At 35.2% G+C, this 26,173-nt stretch overlaps 1 protein-coding gene across 3 annotated transcripts in view; it reads left to right on the top strand.

Annotated features, from left to right (window-relative positions):
• CFAP20DC (CFAP20 domain containing) overlaps positions 1-26,173 on the top strand; it is a 72,631-nt gene that overhangs the window by 6,889 nt on the left and 39,569 nt on the right. For 2 of the 3 annotated variants that reach the window (XM_010390177.4, XM_019280247.3), the window contains exons 5-11: positions 447-540; positions 2,486-2,558; positions 13,395-13,509; positions 15,367-15,523; positions 19,082-19,240; positions 24,657-24,793; positions 25,964-26,138. In XM_010390177.4, the coding sequence (XP_010388479.4) occupies positions 447-540; positions 2,486-2,558; positions 13,395-13,509; positions 15,367-15,523; positions 19,082-19,240; positions 24,657-24,793; positions 25,964-26,138 (910 nt within the window). Of the gene's footprint in view, positions 1-446; positions 541-2,485; positions 2,559-13,394; positions 13,510-15,366; positions 15,524-19,081; positions 19,241-24,656; positions 24,794-25,963; positions 26,139-26,173 lie in introns of those variants that run through there. The other variant, XM_019280248.3, reaches the window with a different exon arrangement.

Raw genomic sequence — 26,173 nt, 5'->3', positions numbered from 1 at the left:
CAGAAATATGTGAATGAAGCTTAAAATTAGAAGGTAATGAGGGCTTTGACCTGATAGTGGAGTTGTCACTTGCAGTTCTGTCATTATGACAGACTAAATGACTACTTAAATTAGTTCTATATGCCTGCTTGCGGACTGAGTTGGTTACAGTGTAATTTTACAGTTTAAATATCTAGACAGTAATTTTGATACTCTGGTAACCAATTAATTGAGCTTTGCACACTGAATCATGAGTCCTTTTTGTCAGCATTATTTATTCATAAAACACACAAGTAAAAAACAGATTTATATGGATTATATTTTTGCCATCAAATTTGGATCAGTCACACTTGCAGTGCCATCTGCATTTTCTGATTTAAAAAAATAGCTTTGCATGTTAGTAGCATCGTTGGTTGTCAGGAGGAGAATTCTATCAGGATGCTTATGTTTGTTATTCCTTTTTGTAGGAATATGACAAAGAACTTAAAGGCTTTGTTTTTGTACTTGAAGGAAACAGTCTAATCAACAAAATGAAGCTACCAAAGGAAACTAGACAAACCTGTGAGTATCAAAGAATTAAATGTCTGTGATGTTGTTCTGATTATTACATCAGTCTTACACTGGAATGTAAACTTACATTATTCTCCCTTAGTTCAGGCATAATTCAGCATAGGAAAAGTGGTTTTTTTCATTTCAATTTTTAATTTTTTTTCATTTTTTTCATTTTCATTTTTTAGCAGGTCAGTCACAAACAAGTAAAAATTACAGAAATGCCATATTAGAGTAAGTGCTGTAGGGAAGATCTTACATGTCCTGGTGCTGCCAAGTTCAATTCTGTACCTGATTCTGCTGCAGACCACTGTCTGATAAATAACTTCTGACTCCATTCAGCACTTACTAAAGTCATTAATTCAACTGGCATTGATGAATGTGAAATAGGTTCCTGTCCCCTTTCTCATTTTACTTTTTAGAGAATTTTTACTTTTGTATCAAATAAGCACTAGCGGTACAAGAAAATTACAGCCAAATTTCCACTGTGTTTGTGTAAGGAGTGTTTAAGGGTAGTGTGGAGTGTTTTCCCAGGATGTCTGTTGCACTACAATAAACCAGTCTGCAATACAGCAATCACCATACGCCTTAAACTCCATGACAGGGTGTTGTACCTTATAAGGCTTGTAGGAGTGAATTGAGCTGGTTTAGAATTAACTAAATCAACTGGTTTTGAAAAAAAATTGAGATGGTGATTTTAAACAAATGGAATGGGAATCTTCTAGTATACTTCTAATGCAGGGTGTACAGTAAGACATAAGTTTTTTCCAATAAACACAAAAAAAAGGAATAAATTTTTCAGTCTGGTCATGCAGTAAGGCCTTGAAGTCTAGTCTGATTTTCATAAAAGAAATTGGCTATTATCTTCATTAAAATAAATATTAATGCAATGTATATTTTTGAGAAATTTCATTCATTTTCAATCATACAATGAACTAGTATAGCAAATACTAGTAAACAATTGAAAGAAAAAAATTCCTAGCTGTTGCTAAACATTAAAATGAGGATTAAGAATTAATTTTGTGGGTAATCACTGCTAAAAATTGTTTGGTTTTAAATTTACTTTAGCTGCTGCTGCAATAATGCAGTCAGGTTTCCATCTGTTACCATTCTGTTCCCTTCTGTCTTGGTCTCTTCCTCTCTTGAGGTGTATGTACCTCAAGTATTTAATTTATCAAGTATATGCTCTCCCAGTTGCACTGTAACTTTGTATACTCTTCCAAAATAAAAGGTACCATATATGCAAATCTAATTTGAAGTTTTAAGGTGTCATTTGGCCCTCAAAAGAAGAAAGTTCTGATCTGTAATTTTCAAAAGAGGAGCCAATGTTTCTGTTCAGTCTTGTGAAGTCAGTGAAAAGCAGCCTGTATCCTCCCTGATGGAATACCTAAGAAAACAACATATGGTTCAGTTCAGGCAGCTTTGTACTGTTTTCCCTTGATAGGGAGCTACCTGAATTTTTTTTTGCTCCCTCAGTCAAGCTCCTTTGCTATTGTTCTAAAAATCAGAAGTCTCCACTGAGCAGTGTTGTCATGATCTGAATTGCATTCTTACCCAAGAGCTTTTTCAAGTTGTTTAACAAGGTGTACATTGTCACCAACATGAGTGCAAGTTTAACATGACTATAAGATAATCTTGATAGGAAAGTATTACTTCATTTTATAATTCTTACGGGATATTTATTGTCTTCATGCTCTTGGAAACAAAAATTGTAAGCTAAAAGAAGGTTCCTTTTGCTTTCATGAGAATTCCACCAAAGCCACAGGTGGGACTTTTAAAACAATACTTTTATTGCAGTTTGAATTGGATTTCTTCAGGTTTTTCTTGTGTTCATATGTTGTGTGAACCTTGGGAAATAGGGTTGCAGGAGCATAGCTTATGGTACAAAATTGAAATGCTGGATACTGAAATGTGCATCTCCATGCACACAGCACTTTTTTTTTTTTCCTGTTTCTAGTGGGACTGATGCAGCAATTTCTGACACTTCAGATTTTTGTGCCATTGGGAAAAGACTTCTCCACTGAGTTACTGTAAGATGCATAAAATTTCCTTCAATACTTAAAGTGAATTCTTGATTGCAGTCATTAATTGTGGTGGCATATTTTGCATTAAAGCATGGTGACTTGTCAAGTCAATAAAAAGTAATTAAGCTAATGAGATCATTATTTCTTAGATGTTTTAAATAGTGACATTCCTTTGAAGACAGAACAAACTATAAAAAATCCTGAATTAAGGTGAAAAATCTGAAGAAATGGGACGCAAGTTTATCAAACCTAAGAAAACACCGGTGCATGAGGACTGCCTGAAAATTCCTAAGAGACTTATGAAAAAGCCATAAGAGGGGGCCCTTTGGTCCAGGGCAGAAAGAAATACATATTCTAATAACTGGGGGAGAAAAACACAACCAAACAAATGCTAAAAAGCTAGTACAACAAATGGAGTGCTCAACTGGTATAATTATTTTCACACTGTGAAGAAGGAGAGATACAGCAGAAACAGACTTTTTTATTAGTTCGGTGTGAAATTATTTGACAGAGTTTTAAACTTGGGCAGTTGTCAGGCTTTGGACAACATTTCTCCCCTAGTGACACCATCTGTTTATATATAAACAGCACAACTCACTCAGCTTTGTAGCCTGTAGAATATCTGAGACTTGGATTAACAAAAGAAATATTAGGCTGTTAGAAGCCCTGCAAGAAAAAATGGGTTGAATGATATGCAATTAAATTGTGTAAAGTGAAAGAAGGATTTTATTTTTGTTTGACTTTCTGTAAGTTTGCATTTAAAGGGACGAAGAGACAAAACAGGATATGTAATGCAGCAAACAGAGACCAAATACCAAGTACTAAACTAAAACCAAGATTTGCTTCTCATGGGCATCCTGTAGGCAGGGGCAGAGACTTAATGACAGGTGCAGGAGTTCAGATTTTTCTATAGTGTCATATTGAGTTTGATTGTTTTGGGTGTTTGCCACCTTCTTAACAAGAACCTCTTTTCCACTTCTACTAATTTTATTTTTCTCACAGCTTGCTTTTTTTTGATAAAAACATTTTCTATCACCTCTCCCACCCTTATTTGTCTTTTCTCTTTCCAGTTTATATTTAGACTTTACATTTTCTTCATCTTTTCTCTCTACTTCCTGTTCCTACCTTCACTATGTCCCTCTTATAAAAGCAAATATATGTTCTTATAATATTCTTAGGAACTTGTGTACATTTAAATACATGTATTTTGTATTTGCTATATATATATTTTATGTAATATATACTATATTATTAAAATGCCCTAGGGTATATTACCATGTCCCACAGCCATAGGGAGGAGGAGAGAAGATCCAGCAGGCAGGAATTGTGCAGGAAGATTGATTTATTTAATTATTTTACAAACTCTTTTATAGACTTTTTTCTTCATAGTCTAATTGGACAAAGGATCAACCACCCCTTGGGGTGATTGGCTAAAATCCTAAAACATCCATTGTCAAAATATTTTTCTACTGTACCATAAACAAGACTTTTCAAGGTTGCATGTGTTTCATTGTTTATAGAACTCCGCTACTATCTTCTGTGAGAGAGAAAAGTCTCTCACGGACTTAGAAAATAGCAAGAAAATCCTTGCTAGCAGCATTTTTATATCCACACTATATTGCTATATACTGTATATAATATAAACTGTATTAACTATATATTCTCTCTGTAGCTCCAGTGACTTTGAATGAAGGTGTTTATATCTTAAAAGTACAATACTAGTTGTACCCCACTTAGTGCAACTATAGAAAAAGTTAATAAAACTTCTTTAAAAATAGTTTTAATAGTAAGTTTTGTATTTGTAATCAGCTATAACTTACTTGTACCCATAAAGTCCTGCAAGACTTGCAGAATAGACAATGCATAATTTTATCCTAGCAGACTGAAGATAATCCAGTAAATATCAAAGTCCTTCTTGCTTCATGTGACTGCCATTCATTTCCCTTCATTTCAGATGTTTCAAAAGAAATCTCTTGCTTGTGTGCAGACAGAATATTGTATTGTTGCTTCCTGAAGTTTAGTGTTCAAAGATGGTTTCTTACACAACCTGAATATTTAGTGCTGAATCTTTGAGCAGCTTCAAGTGAAAATTGATAGCATACCAAGCTATGAAATTTACTTTATGTGAAAAACACTGACAAGTTTTGTAATAGCTGGGCATGAAGCTTTGTGTTACATTTCTTGCTCTCCCATTCTGAGAGATGGAAATAGAAATTTAGTTTGAGCCTCATCCTCTTTTGCATTCTGTTCAGTGACTGATCTGGTCAGCAAACAAGAATTTCTTCAAGGCCATCCATCACTGCTGGCACCAGCTGAGCTAAACTTTCTAACTTGCTGCTGCCAACCAGTCATGCAAGATTCCTGTCATAAATACTGAAATGTGCAAACTACTGTCTGTATTAGCTGGTTTATCTTTCTTTGGAGGAAATTTAAGTAGAATTTTAGATACTTTTTTACATGGCATGATTAGATGAATACCACCACATTAACAATCAATGTATTGATCTGCATAAAAATGTGTAAAATAGATTGTGGATGAAAAATTTGATGAAGCATAATAAAATCACAACTAAGGTAGAGAGCATGTAATTTATGCAGCTTCTTTGGAGCAAATAATAGCAAAGCTATTAGTAATGCTGAATATAGCTGTCTGCTGCAAATGCAGTAGCCAGTTGTTAAATCTTCAGTGTTATGGATTTTGCTACTTTTCTAAAAAGCAAAGGTAATTCAATGTTTGAAGAAATATTTGCATGTAAAAGAAAACAGCATCTGGCTTGTGTTGTCATTTTTGCTTTAATTCCCAAATATGGACATGTGGGTGTTAGTACTTCTGCTTGGCATTTTGACAAGCACTCAAACATTTATTCCTAAAGAACTGTAATGCCAGTCATGGTCATGCTTTGTTTCTGATAGGGTTTTTCTCAGTGTTGGGTGTCACATGAAATTAGCACATTTTGTAATGGAAAGTTTTACAGCAAATGAGTAGAGCTGTTGATGTGAGGAAACAGACCTTGCAATTGTACCACAGCATCAAAAAAAAAAAAAAAAAAAAAAAAAAAAAAAAAAGTCAACTGATCTGGTGTAAGAACAAACAAGGATGAGATGCTCAATTCCTGGTTGTGTACTGAAATATTTTGTGGTCTTGTATGAATCCCTGTGGATTGCTCAGCCTTTTTTTTTTCCCAGTTCAGGTGTGGTACTTAGTCATCCATTGCTGCAGCTCTGAAGTCATGCTGCCTCTCTCAGTGATGGCCAATTCATGGTGCTTCAAACTTGTTTAAATCTTCGCATGGTAAACAGCTGTAAATCACATGTGGCATAGTTTGTAGCTGGGGAGGTCTGAGTTCTCTTATGAGATCCCCTCACCTCTGACATGACAACCTGCAGAGCAAACATGCCCACTGTCAGTGAAAACTGCTGCTCAGCCAAGTCCTGCCCCAAAGCCCAGACTTGGTGCTCGGTATTAACATGCCATGGGGTTCTGCTGTGTTGCCACTTCATAGAATCACGCAGTACCTTATGGACCATCTTTCAAGCCAGAATGTGCTTAGCGTCACATGATGGCTCATTCACTCTAACAATACTTGTCTCTTAATTTCTTAATTCTTCCTGATGTTTCAACCTCAAACCTTTCAACCTTTGCTCAGCTGGTAAAGCGCATATCAACAGGGTTGCTCAATTACTATCCCACTGTTCATAATCAAATTAGCTTTGCTTGCCACTAGCCTTTGCCAGCTCCAGAAGGCATCAGCTCTTGTTATATTCTGAATTAATGCAAGCTCTGTGAGAGTTTCAAACTCTAGAACATGCCTGATAAGTTTTCTGTTGAAGCTAGTTATGTATGGAGGAATCTGTAGGGAAAAGGGGTTAAAATCTCTTTTTTCCTGAAGTAGTTGTGCTTGCTGATAAGAAATCTTATTACAAGGCCTGTGAACAGTACAGTAGAACATATATTTTGGTACCATATTTCCTGTTTTCAAACAGTTGGTACTATACATATAAGTTTATTACTTTGAGATTTTTAATAACCACAACATAGTAGGTTTTACAGGCATAGCTAATTTATTCATAGATACCGTAACCGTTTGAATTTATGTGAGTTAGGTGCTATCATAATCAGTCATCATTTTAGCTTTGCTGACAGAGATAATCATAAATTATTCCTGCTAACCTAAACACCCATCATGTTTTCAGATGCAGAACAATATGAATCTAGGTTAGTCTTGCAAAACTTAGACCAACCTCTTAAAATTCAAAGCAGGACATAGTTGCTAATTCTATCACGTGCATCTGAAATTATTGGAAGATTTTAGATGGAGACTGGAGGTAAACTTTATTGAATAGACTTAGCTGAAAAATTTTTTGAAATTCTGGTATTTAATAGCATGAGACATGTTCCTTGATTTTTTTGTGAAGCAGGAGTGAAATACAGAAACATTCTTAAAAGTATTTGGTTTGTTAAATTTCATAATTTACAAAGCAGATTTTAACTCATATATTTGTGTCTTGGGGTGACCTTATGATGTGTATCCCATATCGCTGCCCTATGCCCAGAAATTAATTTTTGTGCCTTTCTATGCCTTTAAACTGAGCCTGAGAGAGGGGAGGAAAAACTGAGCAAAACTTTTTCAAAGCAGTTTGCAGCTTGTTCAAGGTCACGCAGAGATAGAGACTTTTTTTCAGCTGCTGCAGGGGAGCGAGAGGGAAGGGAAGCACCCGGCTTGCTTTCCTTCCAGTCAGCTTTCGGCAGTTTTTTTTCCCCAGCTCCTTTTCTTCCAGAGAGTTGAACTTTTGTTTTCCTGGGACTTTGTTTTTTTCCTTTTCTCTCTGCTGGACAGTTTCAACATCCGAATACATTGGGAGGACCTTCCACCAAGGCCTTGGCCCTGGAGGTGGGCCCACCACCCTTTCCCAGCTCCAAGTAGGGAGAGAGAGATCTACGGAAGGACTCTGAATTTTCCCCCAGGTTTCTCTCAGCAGGGCAAGGGATTTTATTATTTAGCATTATTATCCTTTTCATTTGTGTTTGTTAAATAAATGGTTTTTATCTCTTTCACCTTACTTGGAGGAAAATTTATTTTTTCCCAAACCTGGTGGGGGAGGGGTGGTTGTAGCCTGCCTTCTCTCAGAGGATGTATTTCTAAATTTGGCCAAACCGGAACTATTTGAAAGTAAAAATTTTTTAATAACTCTCCCAGTCATCACATCTCCTAGAACATTAGATGAAAGCAAAGTACTAATTATTTATATTTTGGTTGGTGGATCAATGTAAGTAACATGAAGTAACTAAATCCTGTTTATATTTGGTTGGTAAGGTTTGTTAGTCAGGATTTTCATATGCCAAATAAAGTAAATTCTGTTAGCAAGAAAGTTAATCTTGTCTTTTTAAAGGGAAGACTTCATAGTAATTCATAATAATTAGAATAAATGGTTTAAATATGAGAAATAACAGCTGTACTTAAGAGAACTGTTACATTAGCAGGTGCAAACATATCCTTTCCTTTGTCTGAAAAGGATGGATGAAAGGATGGATTGTCACCTTAGAACAGAAAATTCATGGAAAGAATAACAAAGTGGAAAAAATAACAGCCAATAAACTTAAAACAAAAAGCCAACAGAACTTGCTGCAGGCATAAATAACTGCATTATAGAGGTAATTTGTTTAGATTCTGGAAAAGAATTCAGCACTAAACTTTCTACGTATTAATACTCATTAGAATACTTTGTTCTGAAAAATTAAAAACTATTTGGTAGAATTACAGTTTTCTAAATGATTTGGCAAAGTTAGCCATGCTTCAGAGGAACATAGCATTATGCTGTAAAATGGAATTTACTAAAGACTTGAAAATAAGAGAAAGATGAGAGTAGTTCAAAACCAAGGATATTAAAATACTGATAGAAGTTTCTAGAATATATGTTATGAATATTAGTGAGCACTTCCAGAACAATTTTTGAAACATGCGGAGTTGTAAGAGTAATTAAATTTTCACACTAAGTTATTCTTGGTCAGCAAAAATACCAGGTCATTTTTTTATTTGGTGAATTGATTGCAAATAAGTCAGTATCTTGTAGGGAGAGGTCAGGATTCACCATTTCTTCATAACTGCTCATATTTTGAAAGATTTCTATTCTAACAACCAGATTTGATGATTCTTGTTTTGTGCCTGCCACTTGTGTTACTCCCTCTTTATGGATACTGGTTAAGGGCACTTTGTGGGTTTTTTTTTCTTAATGCTCTCCAGAAAAAACACTATCAACAGGAAATTCAGTACACAACACAACTTGTTCTCCAGGTCTGGGTGACATATCAGTCTTCCAGATCTCTTGTTTTGTAGAGATTTGATTGATTTTCAAGGTAACTACATCTGTTTTTATGAGGGTAGGATACAGTGCTGTGGATTTCAGATCATCAGGCAGCCACTTCAGTAACATAGTATCTCCTACAAGACCAATTTACAAGTAGCACATAAAAGAAAATGTATGTGAAGTACTGGGTGCTCCTGAATAAGGAAACTTGAGAATTTGAAAGCATGGCAAATCAGCTGCCAATTGCTATTCCCTTGTTTTTCTGTCTTTAAAATTGAGATGATGATGTTACTATCTAATCTTTAGGAAGCACATGCCTTTTATGGAGAAAATGGCACTACGATTGTTAAGTACTAATATACTAATGTACTAATAGTGAACCATTAGCAGAGAATTCTCTCTGAATTTTGACCAGGATACAAAGAGATTTCTGTTAGTATTAAATTGCATGGGAGTTGCTCTTAGCTTAGCAACATCGATGAAATACCTGCTTTCGTGTTTGGTAAACTTCCAGGTTACGTCATTTATAAAGAGAAAAACACTTTCATTTGAAGACCAAGTGATCCTGACAAATGAAGCACCCTTCCAACAGTTTAGTGTTGTTTTTTTCTGAGTTCATTTTTAGCCTTGAATTGAACATTAACAAATGGTTATAAATTATTATCCATACAGAAGCAAAGTGAATACGGTAATCTGAGCAGATGAGTCTCTCTGTGCTCTTGGGTAGTTGCTACCATTTGCTTGCAATCCCACTATAGTTACCATTGTGAGGAAAACAGTCAATCAAATTTGAAGATGTAAAATAAAATTGAAAATTGAATTGGAAGGTAATTTTACTTTCAAATGGTTTGCAAATGTAGATGTTAAGTGTGAAATGAATGCAGTTAATGACCATAGCTGGAAGAGTTATGCACCTGCTGATCACAGGAATATTATTATAAATGAGGTTGATTTTCTTGTTGACTACCTCATTTTTCTCAACATGGTCTCATTACTTTTCTATCACATGTCTGACCCTTAGATATAAATACTCAAGCACAGACATAATAAAAATACATTAACTCCCATATAGATTTTTTTAAATTCGTCTTTGAAAACCAAGATGTGTGCTGCAGATGTTTCTTGTCATTGTAGGTTCTGCTTTTTGATAGCATGAAAAAAAAAGCTGAGTTTCACCAGAAGTACTCTGGAATCATTTTGCAACTGAGAGATCTGATGTTTTAGCTCCCATTGTCTGAATTATTTCAGAAAAGAGTTTCTCCAGACCCTTCCTGTATTTTTATTGTCCAATAAGCAGTGTAATTGAAAAGTCTGAAAGTTACACTAGCTCTTAAGTAATTATCTTCCTTCTCCTGGGAAATAAATTATTTTACATTATTTTAAGGCCATCTTCTTTTTCTTAATTTGTCTGTTTGAATGTTTCACCTACTTTTGCCAGTGGAATATAAATATTTTTATTGTTTTAAATGTATTTACAGAAATAAATTACACTACTTTAGAAGTGATTATATCTATGTATCTAAGGTTTCCCCCTTCCTTTTGGCACATCTATCATCATAAAAACAGTCTTATTTTAGACTTATATGACAGAGTCTGATATAAATGTATGTCTTTTGATCTAAACAAATATGTTCAGTGTTACATTTTGGAATGTAACCAAGCTGTACATTTACCAATGGCCTTTCTATAACTAAGGTACTTATTTTTTTTCATGAGGTAGAGAGATAAACCTATTCATATAAGACATAAATAATAAAATTTAAACATATTGAGCTGATATTATAAAGTGAACTTTGGCTTTTATTGCCAGATGTTTGGAGATATGCATGACTTAATTCTAGGCTCCTACTGCTCTGTTATAGCCTCTTTAAAGCAACATTCTCTGTTGAGAATTAGCAGTTTGAGGTTCAGCAGGGATAGTATTTTTGTTTCTCAGCAGTCAGGTTATTGCAACTGCCTGGTTTCTCCGCACAGTTACTCAGCTCTACACGTAACCAGGAAATCCAAGGAGCTCCAAGCAACCACTGCTCCAATACTTGGAGTTCTTTGGTGCCCCAATTTCTTAGCACTTCTGAACATCCAAGATTTAGAGTGAAGAGTTTCTGGAAACTAGATCCATAGTTTTTCACCAAAGGGTATATGGGAAGTAAAGTGATGAGTGGAACTACGCATTCATTTGGGACAAAGGCTTAGCTGTGTGGCCAGTCAGCTGGTGATCTTAAGGGAATTCTTTCGCATCTTGCTTAAACTTCTTCAAAAGTAAGATCAAACCCAGGTTCTAGCACTGTAAGACACTTGGAGGTTTTCTGATGAAATCACTTTTCAAGGACTTGGTATAATTTGTCCATTCATAAAAGTATGTGCCACTGATTCTGGAATCTCTCATATCAAACAATAACAATAGTGAGGATATAATATTTTTGTCTTGGCACAGTAGTGGAATTTCTGCTTTTCAAGTGCATGTGATCTATAAGAGGAACTGCTAGTCTTTCAAACTGAAACAGATAGTAGAGTCTTCCACTTTGTTTTGGTTTGCCCACTCATGTTATGAGGATGAATAGTTTAAAGGTCAGGTTATCTGCAAGGGAGAGAAAAGAATCAGCAAGTTCTGGAAAGCCGGTGAATGGTTTGCTTTGGATGATGGTCTTAATGACTGTGGGGGGAAATGAGAAGGTGCTTATGTATTTTTATTGCCTGTGCTAGTAGAACCTTTTGATATTTACATACTTGCAGTATATTTTGTACTGTCCTTGATTAAACTCTCATTTGCAAAAATAGCTAAAGTATGTAATTTGCCCCAGAGTTAATGTCCTCCTAAGTTGATCTAAGGAAACCTATAAATGTTTTAGGGTGTTTGTCTACAAATTCTGGGTGATGACATTTCATTAGTTAAGCTACAGGTAGTTCTTACCTAATGAAAAAGTGTTCTCAGTAATAATTTTTAAAAACCAAATCTACAGGGGAGTCTCACTATTCTATAAAACCTGGAATTTGAATGATTATGAGTAATTACTTTTACCAACACAAAGTAGTGACAAGAAGTTGTTTGTTGTAATTATTTGTCATCTTCTCAGAGGGGATGCTAATTACAGAGAAATACCCATCTGTTAGAAATAAGCTTGTTCAAAAATAGTAGGTAAATTAATCATTGTTTCCCCATACTTTAAGCATATTCTCCCAGACTGAAGCCTTTAAAGTAATATTTGTGCTCTGGAGTGTTAAGGGAGGACTGCTGGGGAATGTCAAGGTTGTGCTGCTGTTGTGGTTTAACCACAGGAGGCAGCTGAGCCACAGCAGCCTCTCTCACTCCTGCAGTGCATGGGGAACAGAAGACACAAGGGTAAAGTGCACAAAAACTTGTGCATTGAGATAAAGACAGTTTAGCAGGGAGAGCAAAAGCTGCACATGCAACCAAAATCTAAACAAAGCATTAGCTCCTTCCCATGGGCCTGCAGATGTTCAGCCATCTCCAGGAGCTCCACAGCTCCGGGCTGTGTAATGGCTACATGGGAAGACAACATAACTCTGAACTTTCCCCATTCCTTCTCCTTCCCCACAGTTCTTACTGCTGAGCATGGCACCATATTGTCTGAAACATCCCTTGGGTCAGTTGGCATCAGCTGTCCTGACTGTATCACCTCCCAAATCTTCATACATCCCCAGCCTCCTGGCTGGTGAGATGAGGTGAGGAGCAGAAAAGACCTTGACTCTGTGTAAGCAGTGCCCAGCAGCAATGAAAACATCCCTGAGTTACCAGCATTGCTTCCAGCACAAGCTCAAAGCACAGCACTCTCCAAGCTCCTCTGAAGAAATTTAAGTGGGTCCCAGCCAAATACAGTACAGCTGCTCACAAGACTTGAAGGAAACAACGTAAAAATTACCCTCTTTATCAGTTTAAAGGAAACCTAATTTTTTGTTGTGACCATGTCTGTGGTCTGAATTTATTAGAAATGTTGAAGTTCAGTGCCCTTGGTGTCATTGTGAGATGACCCAAATAGTGAGCAATAAACTTCTGTATTATAATTCACCTTTGAAGATATGTCCTCATGAAGTAAAACAGACAGACAATAATGTATTGTGTTTACCTTTGAGCTGAAAAGAATCTATGTGCAGTGACAGGCATTTTTAGGAACAGAAAGCAAATAATGTTTTTCTAGTTAGCAGGTCCCAAGATAACACAAGCTTAAGCGGCCCAAACACGTATGATTATTAAAGGCTACTGGGTTCTCAGTTCATACAAATTGAATTCTTTCATAGTCTGAAGGGCTGTGGAAATCTAGCAAAGAGTGTAGACTGTTGAAATGAAATTAGCATGTAAAGTGATTTTATATAGGCAGGGATATAGCCACGAAGTTTGAACTGGAGAAAGAAATCTCATTACTCATCTTGTAAAAGAAGTAGTTTTTAAATTCCATATTTGCTATCACTGACATAAAGGTTCTGCACACAAAGAGGGTTTTTTGTGATTTCCCAAAGATACTGGATTATTGAATTGACAAAGATCTGTTCCATTCTCTCCTGCCTTTTCTTTTATAGGATAACTGATTTTGGCAATATTAAAAGAAGATTGTATTTGTCAACGGTCCACAAGGAGTTGTCTGTAAGCCCTCTGCATGCAAAAATTCCTCTGTTTATGATCAAGCGCAAAATAGTAGGTACCTTGGGAATATTCCCTGGACTGAGGTTGAGCATGTTTTCTAATCAGAAATGTTTTGTGTATATTATAAACTTTTTGAAATTATTGTTTGGTTTAGAACTCAGCTCCTACTGATTGAAGATACTTGTGTACATCCCCATTACCAGATGGTAGCAGAACCACTTAATGCTGCACCTCTTCTATCCTTCTTCTGTTAGGAATTCATTCTCATTTTACAAAATTATTGCTGTTTGTGATGTTTCTTCACCTCTCCTGTTGATCCAGCCTCCATAAAATTCTGTGTGTCCCTGATACTTCTTCATGGTGGTGCTCCTGCTCACATGTCCCTTCTCCTGTGGCGACCTTTAATGACATTCACTGGAGCTGCAGGTAGACTGTAGCTGATGGCTGCTTTCACATTCTTCAGGTTCTTCCAAATTCTGGCATATATAGAACAATCTATATGTCAAACTGATGAAAACAAAACAATAACCATTATCTTCTCCTCATTCTCCTCTCCCATGCCCAGCCACAACATACGGTAATAGCTGACAGGATACAAAGCCTGATGGTTACTGTGTAACCGTGTAAGGACTGGAGTCTCAAATACTGCTTTAAAAAATAAACTTGATATGAGAATAGTTAGATTTCAAGTATCTTAAAATACATATTTGCATGCAGGAAACTAGATAACAGTATACTAAGCAGTTGTGATTTAAGGCTAGACATGAGAGAGAATATTTTACAAAAACCTCTGAATTTATAATTTTTTTTGAGATAGGTTAAGTGAAAGCAGCTGTGGTATCTAAAAATTGAGGAGTTTTCTGCTTTGTGGGAAGAAGTAATTGGATTTTTTTTTAATGAATATGTGTCAGATCATATACCTGAAGTTGCTGTTAATTCAAAATCAGTGAAATAAAATTATTTTTCTTCAGTGTAATTTCAGTTAGTTGGTGTCAGACTACTACAAGTATTTCAGGAATAAAGTGTGCATTAATGTACACCAATTTAAATTCAATCAGAAGATGAACTTCAGTTATGTATTTTAACTTAAATAATAAAGCATGAATCAGATATGTCTAGATGCTCTCATCAGTTAGAAGGACAAAATATTTTAATAACCTTAATGCTTGACCAACCTTAAAGAGTAGATCTGTATTTCTTAGTATATCTGAATACATATCTGTCTCCCTTAAATGGTTATCTGCCTTTTTATCATTGCTTTTGCTTAAAAGAGGGAGCATGCTGCTTTCAGTGATTAGATAGATCTTTAAGATGGCTCTGGTAGTTCAACTTAACTCTGTACACAAGCTGATCATTATTATCAGCATGAGGGGTGGTGAATCAGGATATATAGTAATTTGTTTGTTCCATCAGCAGAACACAGTTTGCATTTTCACATGCTAGCTTTCTATATTGTATTCCTACAAATTATTGTATTTTCCAATCTCAGCCATAGAAATATCAGTTATAACTAAATACTGAATTTTTCAGTCCATTGCTTGGTGTCTTCAAAACAAGTATTATTTTCCTTCCAAAATTTCAGATTTAAGACCTGAACAGTAATGTATGCACCTAAATTTCTTCTCAAAAATACTTGCCATTTGGCAATTAGAAGCTAAGATTTCTACCTTGACTTTATAAGGAAATTAGGCATGTACAATCATTGTGTTGTTACTTTTCTTTTCCCTTAAAACTTCAACCATTGATCAGCTAAATTTTACACGAGTAATCGTATAAAATATATTACAGTTCTGCAAATTGAATGAAAATTGCTGCATTTCTCCTCAAGGCCATCTTGTTTATTTGTATAGAAGTTATATTAGCCTCAGCTGATGGGTTTTACTAAAGAGTATTGTTTCTCTTTTCTAGTGGTGCAATATGTGTATTGACTTGGTAGCATTTACCAGGGAAATATTCAGAGGAGCTGTCTTCCGGTCTTTGGATGGAATTATTATTTCAGCTAACTGTAAGCTAAGAAAGATCTTCACTTTAAAATCCAAGCCTCAAGATACAGCTGAGGGAGATGGTGTGTTTTAATTTCTATCTAGTCTTAATCATAACTGTTCATATTATAAAATCAAGAGCTTCCTATTAATCAGACTGGCAATTTGAAGGACTGCATGATTTCATAAAACTTAAAGTCTGCTAGTGTTGGACTTAAGGCAACTAATTAAATATGTGTGTACTCCTGTGTTTTAAACACTGAATTCCTTAGAAGTATTTTATTGAAGAAATTCTGGCAAGATTTATCAAGTACAGAGCTTGTTTTAATGAGGATTTCTTATGCTGATAGAAATCAGGTTTTGGCCAAGAACAGAGTATCTGAAAGGAAAGAGAAATACTTAAACCAGGAACATTTGCTGATTGTTTTCTTAATTTTGGACATTAGCAGCTGATGAAAAATTTCTTTATAAAATAATGCAAATGAAATTGTAACAAAACATTATATGAAACAGAGCAATGAAACTATAAAAAACACCTCAGATCTTATGTCCAGTTATCCTAATGGGTCCTTGTTTATTGGGAAGGTAATATTGGTGGTGAGCTGAAAAATGAGAGGGTTTTTTGTAACAGATCAGGATACTCGTCAAAGTTTACCAGTCTCCAGACTCAGATCATAATCCTGAATCATCATTTTCCAAGGGAGAGAACTTCATTCCTCACTGGTATTTGCAGTAATAGAGGAGAAATTTCAAAAGCAGAGCAGGCACTTTCTTATTTTAAGGGCACCCCTAGGAATTGTTCAGCTTCAATTTCGTTCAAATTTTCATTTTGTGGCGCTTTTTTTGCCTGAAAAAACGTTTCTGGTTTCAGAAGGAGTATTAGTCAACAGTATTGTAAGTGTAACAAAATGTATCCTCCATTTGGAAACACTAAACCAATAGGGGAGAGTAGGCAAACCTTGTGATTACTCCTCTGATTTTTTGTTGGTAAGATTGGAAAAAAATTAATTTAAAAATGTCTACAGAGAGAATATGGTAAATTCTTAGCAGGAAACTGCAGTTTGAGCTCTCACTGGCATTCACTTAATTTAATTCCATTGGTGCATTGTTTTTTCCCTTCCATTCTAAACAGTTTCTGAAATGTGATTAAATATTCTAAATGAGTTCCAAAATTCTAAAATGTAGTTAACATAATGAGTTGACAGCTTTAATAAACTGTAGGCATAGTAAAATATTACACTTCTAATTACTTCATTATCAATTCTGTGATTATTACACAGCTGGTGGGCATTAGTACTTTCTGTATGCTTTTGAATTTCCCTATCTAGGCAATTCATGGAATCAGAATCATGGAATTGTTTAGGTTGGAAAATACCTTTCAGGTCATTGATTCCAACAGTTAAGCCAGCACTGCCAAGGCCACCACTAACCTGTGTCCCTAAGAACCCCATCCACATGGCTTTTAAATACCGCCAGGAATGGTGACTCCACCACCACCCTGGGCAGCCTGTTCCAGGGCTTGACAACCCTTTTGATGAAGAAATTGTTCCTAGTATCTGATCTAAACCTCCTCTGGCACAACTTGGGGCCATTTCCTCTTGTATTGCTGCTTGTTACCTGGGAAAAGACACCAACACCTACCTCTCTACAAGGTCTCACTTCATCCTCCTTTTCCCCAGGCTGAACAAGCCCTGCTCCCTCAGCTACTCCTCTAAACTTGCTCTCTAGACCCATCTTAAATTTTCATTGCAACTGAAAGTTTGGCTGAATTAAAATTATTCTATACTTCATACTCAATTACAGAAGAACAATAGTAAAGGGTTTTGATATTATTAATAAAGTTTCAGGTAACAATTACTCTTTGATAAAGCTTTTTCCCTCTCTGAATGACTGGACCAGTTAGTTGAGCTCCACTGAATGCAATGACATTGCAACTTGTGTTGAGAGTTGTCATGCTTTAACCTCGGCCAGCAACTAAGCACCACACAGCCATTCAGTCACTTGCCCCCTAGTGGGATGGGGGAAAGGCTCAGAAGGGTAAAAGTAGGAAAATATGTGGGATGAGATAAGAACACAATAATAATAAATTGTAATGACAAAAAAAACAAGATAAATAAAACCCAGGAAAGACAGTTGGTTTTTATTTGCATAATTTGTTTACCACCTGCAGCCCCCCAGTCAGCTTTCCCTCTAGCTGATATGCAGAGCACATTGTCATTTGGTCTGGAATATCCCTTGGGTCAGTTGGGGTCAACTGTCCTGGCTGTGTCTCCTCCCAGCATCTTGTGCCCCACCCATCTGCTCACTGACAGGGCAGCTTGGGGAGCTGAACAGCCGCTAACACATCAGTATGTTTTCAGCACTGGTTGCACGCCAAATCCAAAACACAGCACTCTACCAGCTACTAGGAAGAAAATTACATCTTTCCCAGCAGAAGCCAGGACAAGGGTCAAGTTCTTTGCTTCAAACTCCTTGGTGTGGTGGAAGTAGTGATTTCAAGGTGCAATGAGTGTGTTACTCTTCAAGTAGCAAGTATACAGTATGTTTGGAATTTTTTAAATGATAGGATTTGCAAAGGAGAAACCACATATATGAAGAAATTATTTCTGTATGAGATAATTGAGATAGAGGAGGAAATAATTCATCTTTTCTGCCTCATGATACTGAAGCATACAAGCTTAAACTGCACCTAGTTTCTTGTTTCCATAGTGATCCAGAACTTACATATGGGTTTTTATCACTAAGTGTTGCCCAACAGTGATAAATAATGCACTGGCTTGGCAAAAATAAATGGTTAAAAAAATGTGTCCACTACTGAAATACAACATGGGACACTTGATTTTTTTTATTTGAATCTCAATACTTGATCCTTCATTCATGTTTGGGTTTCAAGTTATGTTTTCCTCTTCTTATCCTTGGAAAATAGTCTAGTATTCATTAGCTTATTATATTCAAGTCTTCTAAAATTTGGAATCAATTTGCATTGTAACATCAGGAAAGGTTCTGACATGGATTCCTTTCTTTGTATAGAGCAGCATTCATAAACTCAGTCTGTATTGGTTATCAAAGGGAAAGCAGAGATAATCAGCTCACATTTTACTAGTGCCTGATGTCACAAGAATACATAGGTTGACAGCTTTTTGGTTTGTCATGAATGGGTAATGGTGTCCAAAGTTTGGAATAAAGCTTGTTAAATTCTTTACTTGCATATATGGGACTTCTCCTTTGCTACTTCAGTCCCACTGATATAAATACCATATTTAGCTGTTCATTTTATCTGAAAATAACTGCATCAGTGTTACAATTAAAGCTGAGTTGTAATAAAAATTAACAAAATGTATTTTGTGATTGTTTTGTTTGCTCTCTTGAAAAATCAAAGAAGTTGATTTTCTACAGCTATTCAGCAGTGAGTGTATATTTCTTTAACTGTATTCAAAATTTTTGGCCTAAAAGTATACACAAAATAATTTTTAAATTTACAATAAAAAGTGACCAGTTGCAGCAAGTTTTTCAAATTACCATAACCTACTCCATTTTTATAGCCATATAAACTAAAGTGTATGTAATCTACCGAATAATGTAAGTCAAATTTAATTCCATAGTGTCACAAGTGAAGTAAAGCCCATGTTTTTTGATTCTAGGTACGGGAGGTTTTCCATCTACGCCGTGTGAGTGCTTAGATGTTATTCCTCAAACCTGCCAGCTCAATTCTGATGTGCCACAAGTTACACAATTGCTGAATCTAACTAAAATTCACAAGCCAGAAATAAAATGTAGGGAAAATACAGTGCGGGAAACAGGTATTCTGTTATATTAAAATACTGTGAATACAATCAATACAGTATGTGCACAAATAATTGTTTTGTAAATGTCCATGTGAAGAGTTCCAATGTCTTAAAGGGAAACATGTGGCACCTGTAGTGCCACAAGTACATAGACACATCTGTTCTATAGTTTGAGGTCTGTGTGCAGCCTGAGCAATTCTAATTTAAGCATGAGATTTATAACAATGTTTGAGATGTCATATGAATGTACATTGAAGCATTGTACAGTGAAGTTGTTACACTTCTTTTTAGAATATGTTCACATCAATGAAACTTTTCTGGCAATATGACCATGTAGTGTCCTCAGCTTATACTCTGAAAGGGAAAATCTTGTCTCATTGGTGTCTTGGAGTTATTTGAATGTTTCTGTAAGCTACAAAATAATAAACCATGTAATTTAGACTTTGGCAGCATTGAATAGAAGAGGTCTATTAAAGAAACTGGGCCAATATAAGCTATTGACTTGGATAAAAGCTAAGAGAAAGCAAACAGAAGATTAAATTTAAAATTATTGTTACAGCTGAAAGCTAACAGCAGGAGACCTCAAAAGTTTTTGTTTTAGTCTCTGTATTGTTTGTTGTAGTTATGAATAATCTCAACAGAGAAGTGAATAACAGGGGAGCAAAATTTTATTATGATACAGATACTGGCTTAATAAAGACTGGGACATCTGAGAGTTTTAAGCTTTTGAGATGGGCAATCCCATATTTACTTTTTCCTGAAAAACAGAGCAGGTAACATGCAGGAAACATGACAGTTTTCAAAGCAACGTTTTCTGTTTACTGGTTTTATGTCTTTTGGCCACTGTGTTGAAGAATTATGCCCTAGGGACCATTGTATGGGGTAAATGTGGAACATCATGTAAAATCTAGCTTTGCTAAGTGCAAAGGATTGTGCATAGGGGAGGAATGATAACTACAGTTAAGCTTTAAAGGATCAAAATTAAATGACTCAAGGCAGGAAGGTTATCATCACCATAGATATAGCTCAGTAGAATTTTCAGTTAATGTTTTAAAAAAACTAAGTAGCAGGAAATTCAAATTCATAGGAAATGAAAAAGGTATCAAACCTTTAAATCATTTTTGCATTATTATCTGAAATACTTCATACATTATCAGTTAAGCCATCTCAGAAAATACCTTACAGACCAAGAATTGATTCAGGGAGAAGCAGTATGAGTGAAAAACTCTCACATACGATATGTTGAAAACATTAAAAATTTACATAAGGGCATTTATAAAGTAACCAGTGATACAAAGGAAGTTCAATAAAAGCTACTTTTCTTATCTCATGGCACAAAAACAAGACATCACTTGATGTGATGATGCAGTTGAACATTAAAAACTCATAAAAGAAAATGCTGTGTTACACAGAATATTATTAAAATATGGAATCTACTGCTAAAAGAAGCTGGTAAAGAAATTGGTATGATTCCAAAATCAGTTGGCAATTTATATGGGTAACAGTAATGTTGTATTTAGCAGCAGCAAAAATGTGAAGAGAAAATTCAATTTTGTACTTCCAAGTTTTTCCAACATTTCTCTAAGAATTGTGTTGAAGGCAAATGATTTCAAAAATCCATACTGAATTATCTTGTGCTATTTCTGAAGCACTGGGTTTGGCCTTTGAAACTGAATGTTAGAGAGATTATTGGCCTGTTCTAGACTAGCATTTCCTGTGTTTTTATGTTTAAGTTGGCATGTCTGTTCGAATAAGATCTGTAAGCCAAGAATCAGTAGAAACTGAATTGTAGATACGAATGCCAAGATGTGAAATTGCTTAAATAGACTTGGGTCAGACAATTGAGAGCTTTTTACTAAAGCTGCTATTTTGCTTTAAAATTGTGTATTGCTTCCTACCCGCAGTGAAGTCAACAGCAGAATTTCACTATGGCAAATAAATTTAAAGTCCTTATTGTCTTGATTCAAAATACTGATTATCTCTTTAAAACAAATTTGTAAAAAGATAGATCATCATTAAAGAACAGCAGTGGAGAGAAACATAGATTATTTATGTTCATTATTAGAAATCTGGAGTTGTAAAATTATTCATAAGCAGTACTGGTCTTCACAGAACTATGTAAAGAATGAAATAAAATTGACAAATTTCTTTGTATTTGAAGAAAATAAGGGGGGATTTTAATCAGTTTTTTGAGTTTTGAAGACATCAGCTACAATGTCAATGAGGAAATAAATCAATGTAGAAAAAAAGGTGATATTTTTCAGTAATATGTCACTAAATTTCATTGATTAGAATTCTAAACATATCAAAAACGTAATTTCCTTACGCCCAGGATATTTGGGCATAAATTCAGTCGGGTTTGTAAATTCAGTTGCATGTACACATAACTGATCTTTACTCTTTTCTTTTTTTAAAAAAGTTCTTCTGTAGATCCATTTACAACAGTAAATATCTTGGAATATGTGCAAGCCCTTCTTAAAAATGATAGTTACAATGGATTTTAAATGAGGTGCTCTGATTCATGTCCTTCATGGAGAACTGATAATTTCACTCTTCTTAAAATGTTGGTTTGATTGTTACTTTCATCTTAATCTGGAGAAGTACATAAACTTCTTATTGCTGTAACTTAGAAAAATGCACAGGTGAAATCTCTCTGTAGGCATCCTCTTTCCTCTACTCTTTTGTTATGTTATTATTGGCCTCTGAACAAGACACAAAGCTAAAGCTTTGGTTTAGCCCATATAATAGTTGGAATGTTTTCCTAAAGTATTTCATTTTCCCCTTCCTCTGTGACCCCTTTTATTAGTGATGTGATCATACTACAACAGGGTGGTAGAACATCTTCTGAGAAGGAAGTAGGACTGAAGTAGCTTCAAAGTGAGTCTGAGCAAGCAAATTAGATAAAGAACCCATTTTGAACACATCTTCATCAGTACAGGCAGTTTTAGAAGTGGTGCTGTAGTTAAGGAAGGTAGATTTTTATTCCACTGGGTTTAGAACTTTCTCAGCCTTGAGGATTCTCATCTTTAGTATTTGAATTCAGTGAATAATCATTTCCACTATTTTTGTTAAAATGCTCTGAAGAAACATGTGCAAAGTATTGACCAAAGCAATAAGGTTACAGAGAATGATAACTACTGGTTAAGTTTAAGACTGTACCATCTCATGAAGCTCTAAAGAAAAATAAACTTTGAGAGCAACCTTGATAATATCAAAAGATTTTAAAAACTACTTTTTAAACTTCTTTTCTTCTGCTTTAACCAGAATATGAAAAAAACAGCTCATAAAGATTTCATCATCTGCACTAAGCTGCCTCTGCTGGTGCTTTTTCAAGTTGTTAGCTTTTGCTCTCTCTCAATATACCTCATTAGCAAAGGCAATCTTTGTCCTACAGCAGCTGAAATGAATAGAAGGGGTTTTGAATTTTTGCTTAGAGTAAGACCCTTCATATATTTATGTATTTAAATTACATTCAGCCTTTTTTTTACATGCAAGTACCATTTTTGTAGTATTAAAGGGAAAATCATACTTTTAGAGTATTACTGCCCTACAAGTAGTCCAGCCAGAGTTCTGTTGTAAAGTTGGATTATAAATTTGCCTTTGGAATAGCAGAGAAAACTCTGTAATCCAATTTCTTAGTGACTATGTTCAAAAGAAAAGCTTCTTGGCTGGATTGTCAAAATATGAGGGACTGTAAAATTTAAATAAGTACAACAGTGTGAATGATGCATCTAAGCAGAAAAAGTGTATGTTTATTTAAAACAAGACTCAGATTTTACCATCTGGACTACAAAGATACATAGCCCTTAGGAATATGTGGTAATTAATGATAACATCCCTCACCTACATGAAGATGAAATGTCTTCAGTTTAAGGTTTAATCTCTTTTTTAATCCCACGTTATGAAGATAGGATGTGTTCTTCCAGACGTGTTTTTCAAATTTCAGAAGTTGGCGTACTTGAAATTGGAATCTTTGGTATGTTTAGGTACATTTTAATTGGAAAATGTTCTTTTAATACACTAAACTTTTTGTTTATTTGATAATTAAAAGCCCTAATTATTTTTAGTATCATTCACTTTTAATTACACATATTATTTCATTATGTCATCAACACACTGTTACGTGTAGATGTAGGTAATTAATTGCAGTCAATTAATGTGGTCATTAAGACAGACTTTAATGCAAATCAGCTTTTCTAATTGGAGCTAACAACATCCCAAGGTAGCCAGCAAAAAGAAATTGATGTTAAACCAAGACAGGTCATCTGATCTTGTGAAATGGCAGCTGTTAACAGCAACCAAATGTCACATCAGGAAAAAGGGAGGCAGGTAATGGCAGTAAGTAGCTTCTTCTGTGCTTATTAGTACAGTAAATGATGATGTTGGTGGCTAATGCATGAACTGTTTTTCATTTCCTTGATGACACTGTAAATAAAGCTTAATCTTGAAATAAGGTTATGAAAAATGCTCAGGGGAATCGGCAAAATGTTTTGTTTCTACTTTATTGCTTTATAAAGGTGTCAAATCTCTAAAGTGAAATAGCAATTTAACACTGAAGTTGTAGCAAGAAAATATCTTTGGACGATGTAAATATTAAATATAAATTAATGTGAAGATACCAGTTTTATCAGCTGTGGAAAGGAGAATTCACTGACGATCTTGGAGAATTATAAAAGAGGAAAATAGATAGTACATGCAGCTCTGCAACCCTGATAGTAAAATTAATGTGTAACCATTTTACTGTCCTTTTTTAAATTTTTTTGGGAACATTCACTTGCATTCCATGTTTACTTTTTGTTTGTCTTGAAGACTTGCTGGCAACTTCTGTGCTTTGAAAGACTTACAAAAATAAATCTCCAATTTAAGCAGTAAAAAAAAATAAATACTGAAAAGGGTAGAATATTTTAGCAGCAATAGTTTGTTTGCAATATTAGGGCTCAGCCCTGGTAATACAGTAGATTCAGTAATTTCAAAAAGCAAGCTACATGTAAATAGTTCTCTGAGCTGTGACTAATATCTTGACAGTCTTGCCTCAGTTTTTTTGTGTTATTATTTATTTATTCTGTTATTTATTAATTAGAGTTCTTTTTTCTTCCTGTCAGAAGTTGGGTTTGCATTGAAGTTGTAAAGAAATCCTGCAAACCAATTTTTTTTTGTTTATAAATAACCCACTTTTAAATAAAACTTTAAAGCAAGAAGATTAGAAATATGTCTCTATAATAGACCAAAAGTTTCTTGCTGATATGTTGACATACTTTTATAAAATGTGTTATTCCTATATTTCTAGGGATTGCACTTTAAAGGACCATAATTTTTATATATGTTTAGTATTCATAATTCTCTTCTTTTAGTTGATTTTTAAAAAACATTACTTTTTATTGCTTGTAAGTACTGTAAGTTTTTTTTTAAACCATTTTTTTTCTTAACTTAGGTAACTTGGTTAGTAGAGTCCAAGGCAACATATTCAGCAGTAAAACTCAAGATGTATCACATATTGCATTTGGGTCAAAGATCCTTGGACCACCTCCATCTTCAAACAGAAGACCCAATACAAAGGTATCTGGAAAGGTAAGAAGGGCTAAATTCCAGCACCGCTGTTGGCACTTTTGCAAAGGAAGACATTGATAAGCAGAGGAGTTACACTAAATGTTTATTTCAGAGGCTGCCTCCAGAGAACTGTGGTAGGTCATGAACCTCCAGTGCCAGAGATCCTGTAACATCCAGAGGAGGGCAAGGAAAATGCATGGGTGGCTCCAGCTCAGGGCATGGGTTTGTTGAGCCCACAGGAGAGAAGGCATGGGGGGAATCTAGTTGCTATTTTCAATGAATGCGGGGCTGTAGAAAAGCCAGGCCTCTCCTAAGAGGTGCCCTGAAAGGCCAGGGGCAGTGGGCCCTAATTGCAGGGAGGCTCTGACTAAATATATCAATGAAGAGGTTCAGTACTGCAACAGGGTCATAAAGAGATTGGAGAATTTCAGAGCTTCTGAAGACATCAAAACTTGACTGCAACGGGCTGATCTAATTTCAGCATCAGACCCAAAGACGTCTCTTTCTACCGAAATTACTCTGTGATTTCTCATCCTAATTTTTCTGAAATTTTTTTCTAGACTGCTGAAATTTCCTGTGTGTGTGTGTAAATATTTTTCCTTATGATGAGAGCTATAATGCAGAGCAGAAATTACATTTCAGTATGCTCTGATAGTCAGCCTTACAGTAGCTCATGTGATGCTGTCAATTACAATGCCAAGGAAAACACCTGGTCCCAGTCTGCCAGCAACAAATATACAGGTTTTTGGAATCTGATCAGGACTACAGTTCTCATTTTAACAGCAAGAATAAGGGATCCAGCCAAAGGAAATAGACTCTTGTGTAGGAAGTCACTTGAAAGTCAAGATGTGAAGTGATATTACTTCCTCCAAGGAAGAAAATACTCCTGAGGTCCAGAATAACTACAAGTTTTAGTCTTTTTATTCTGATAGTGGATTTTAATTTTTTTCCCTTTTCTTTGCATTGTTCCATTCACTCCATGAAAAAAAACCTCTGCCTGCTACTTGACTGTAAAGATTGGAGATACCACACTGAATAGAGCCTAACATGAAGTTTCCTGAAAAAATGTTTAAGAAAAGATTTGGAAATATGTATTTGAAAAAGACGTGTAATTCAAAATGTGTGTTTATCTTTGAGTATTTTGAAAGCTGTTATATTTTTATCTTTCATCAAGAAATAATGTCTTTCAAGGTAAAAAAGACCTTTGGTAACAAAACATCATGCCAACTTCAAAATTCAGGAATGCCAGCTGAATCCATACTAGATACTGAGAGATTGGAGCTATCATTCAGGCCATCCAATGATACTTTAGATCAAGGAGACAAAAGAAATACTCTCCGAACAACTGCAAATGTATATCAAAATGGTAAGAGCATAAAGCAAAGAATATGAAGAGTTCTC

This window comes from Corvus cornix, chromosome 12 (genome assembly GCF_000738735.6).
Source record: "Corvus cornix cornix isolate S_Up_H32 chromosome 12, ASM73873v5, whole genome shotgun sequence".
Classification (NCBI taxonomy): Eukaryota; Metazoa; Chordata; class Aves; order Passeriformes; family Corvidae; genus Corvus; species Corvus cornix.
The sequence above is the reverse complement of the archived record's forward strand: the minus strand, read 5'-3'. Positions and strand labels throughout refer to the sequence as shown.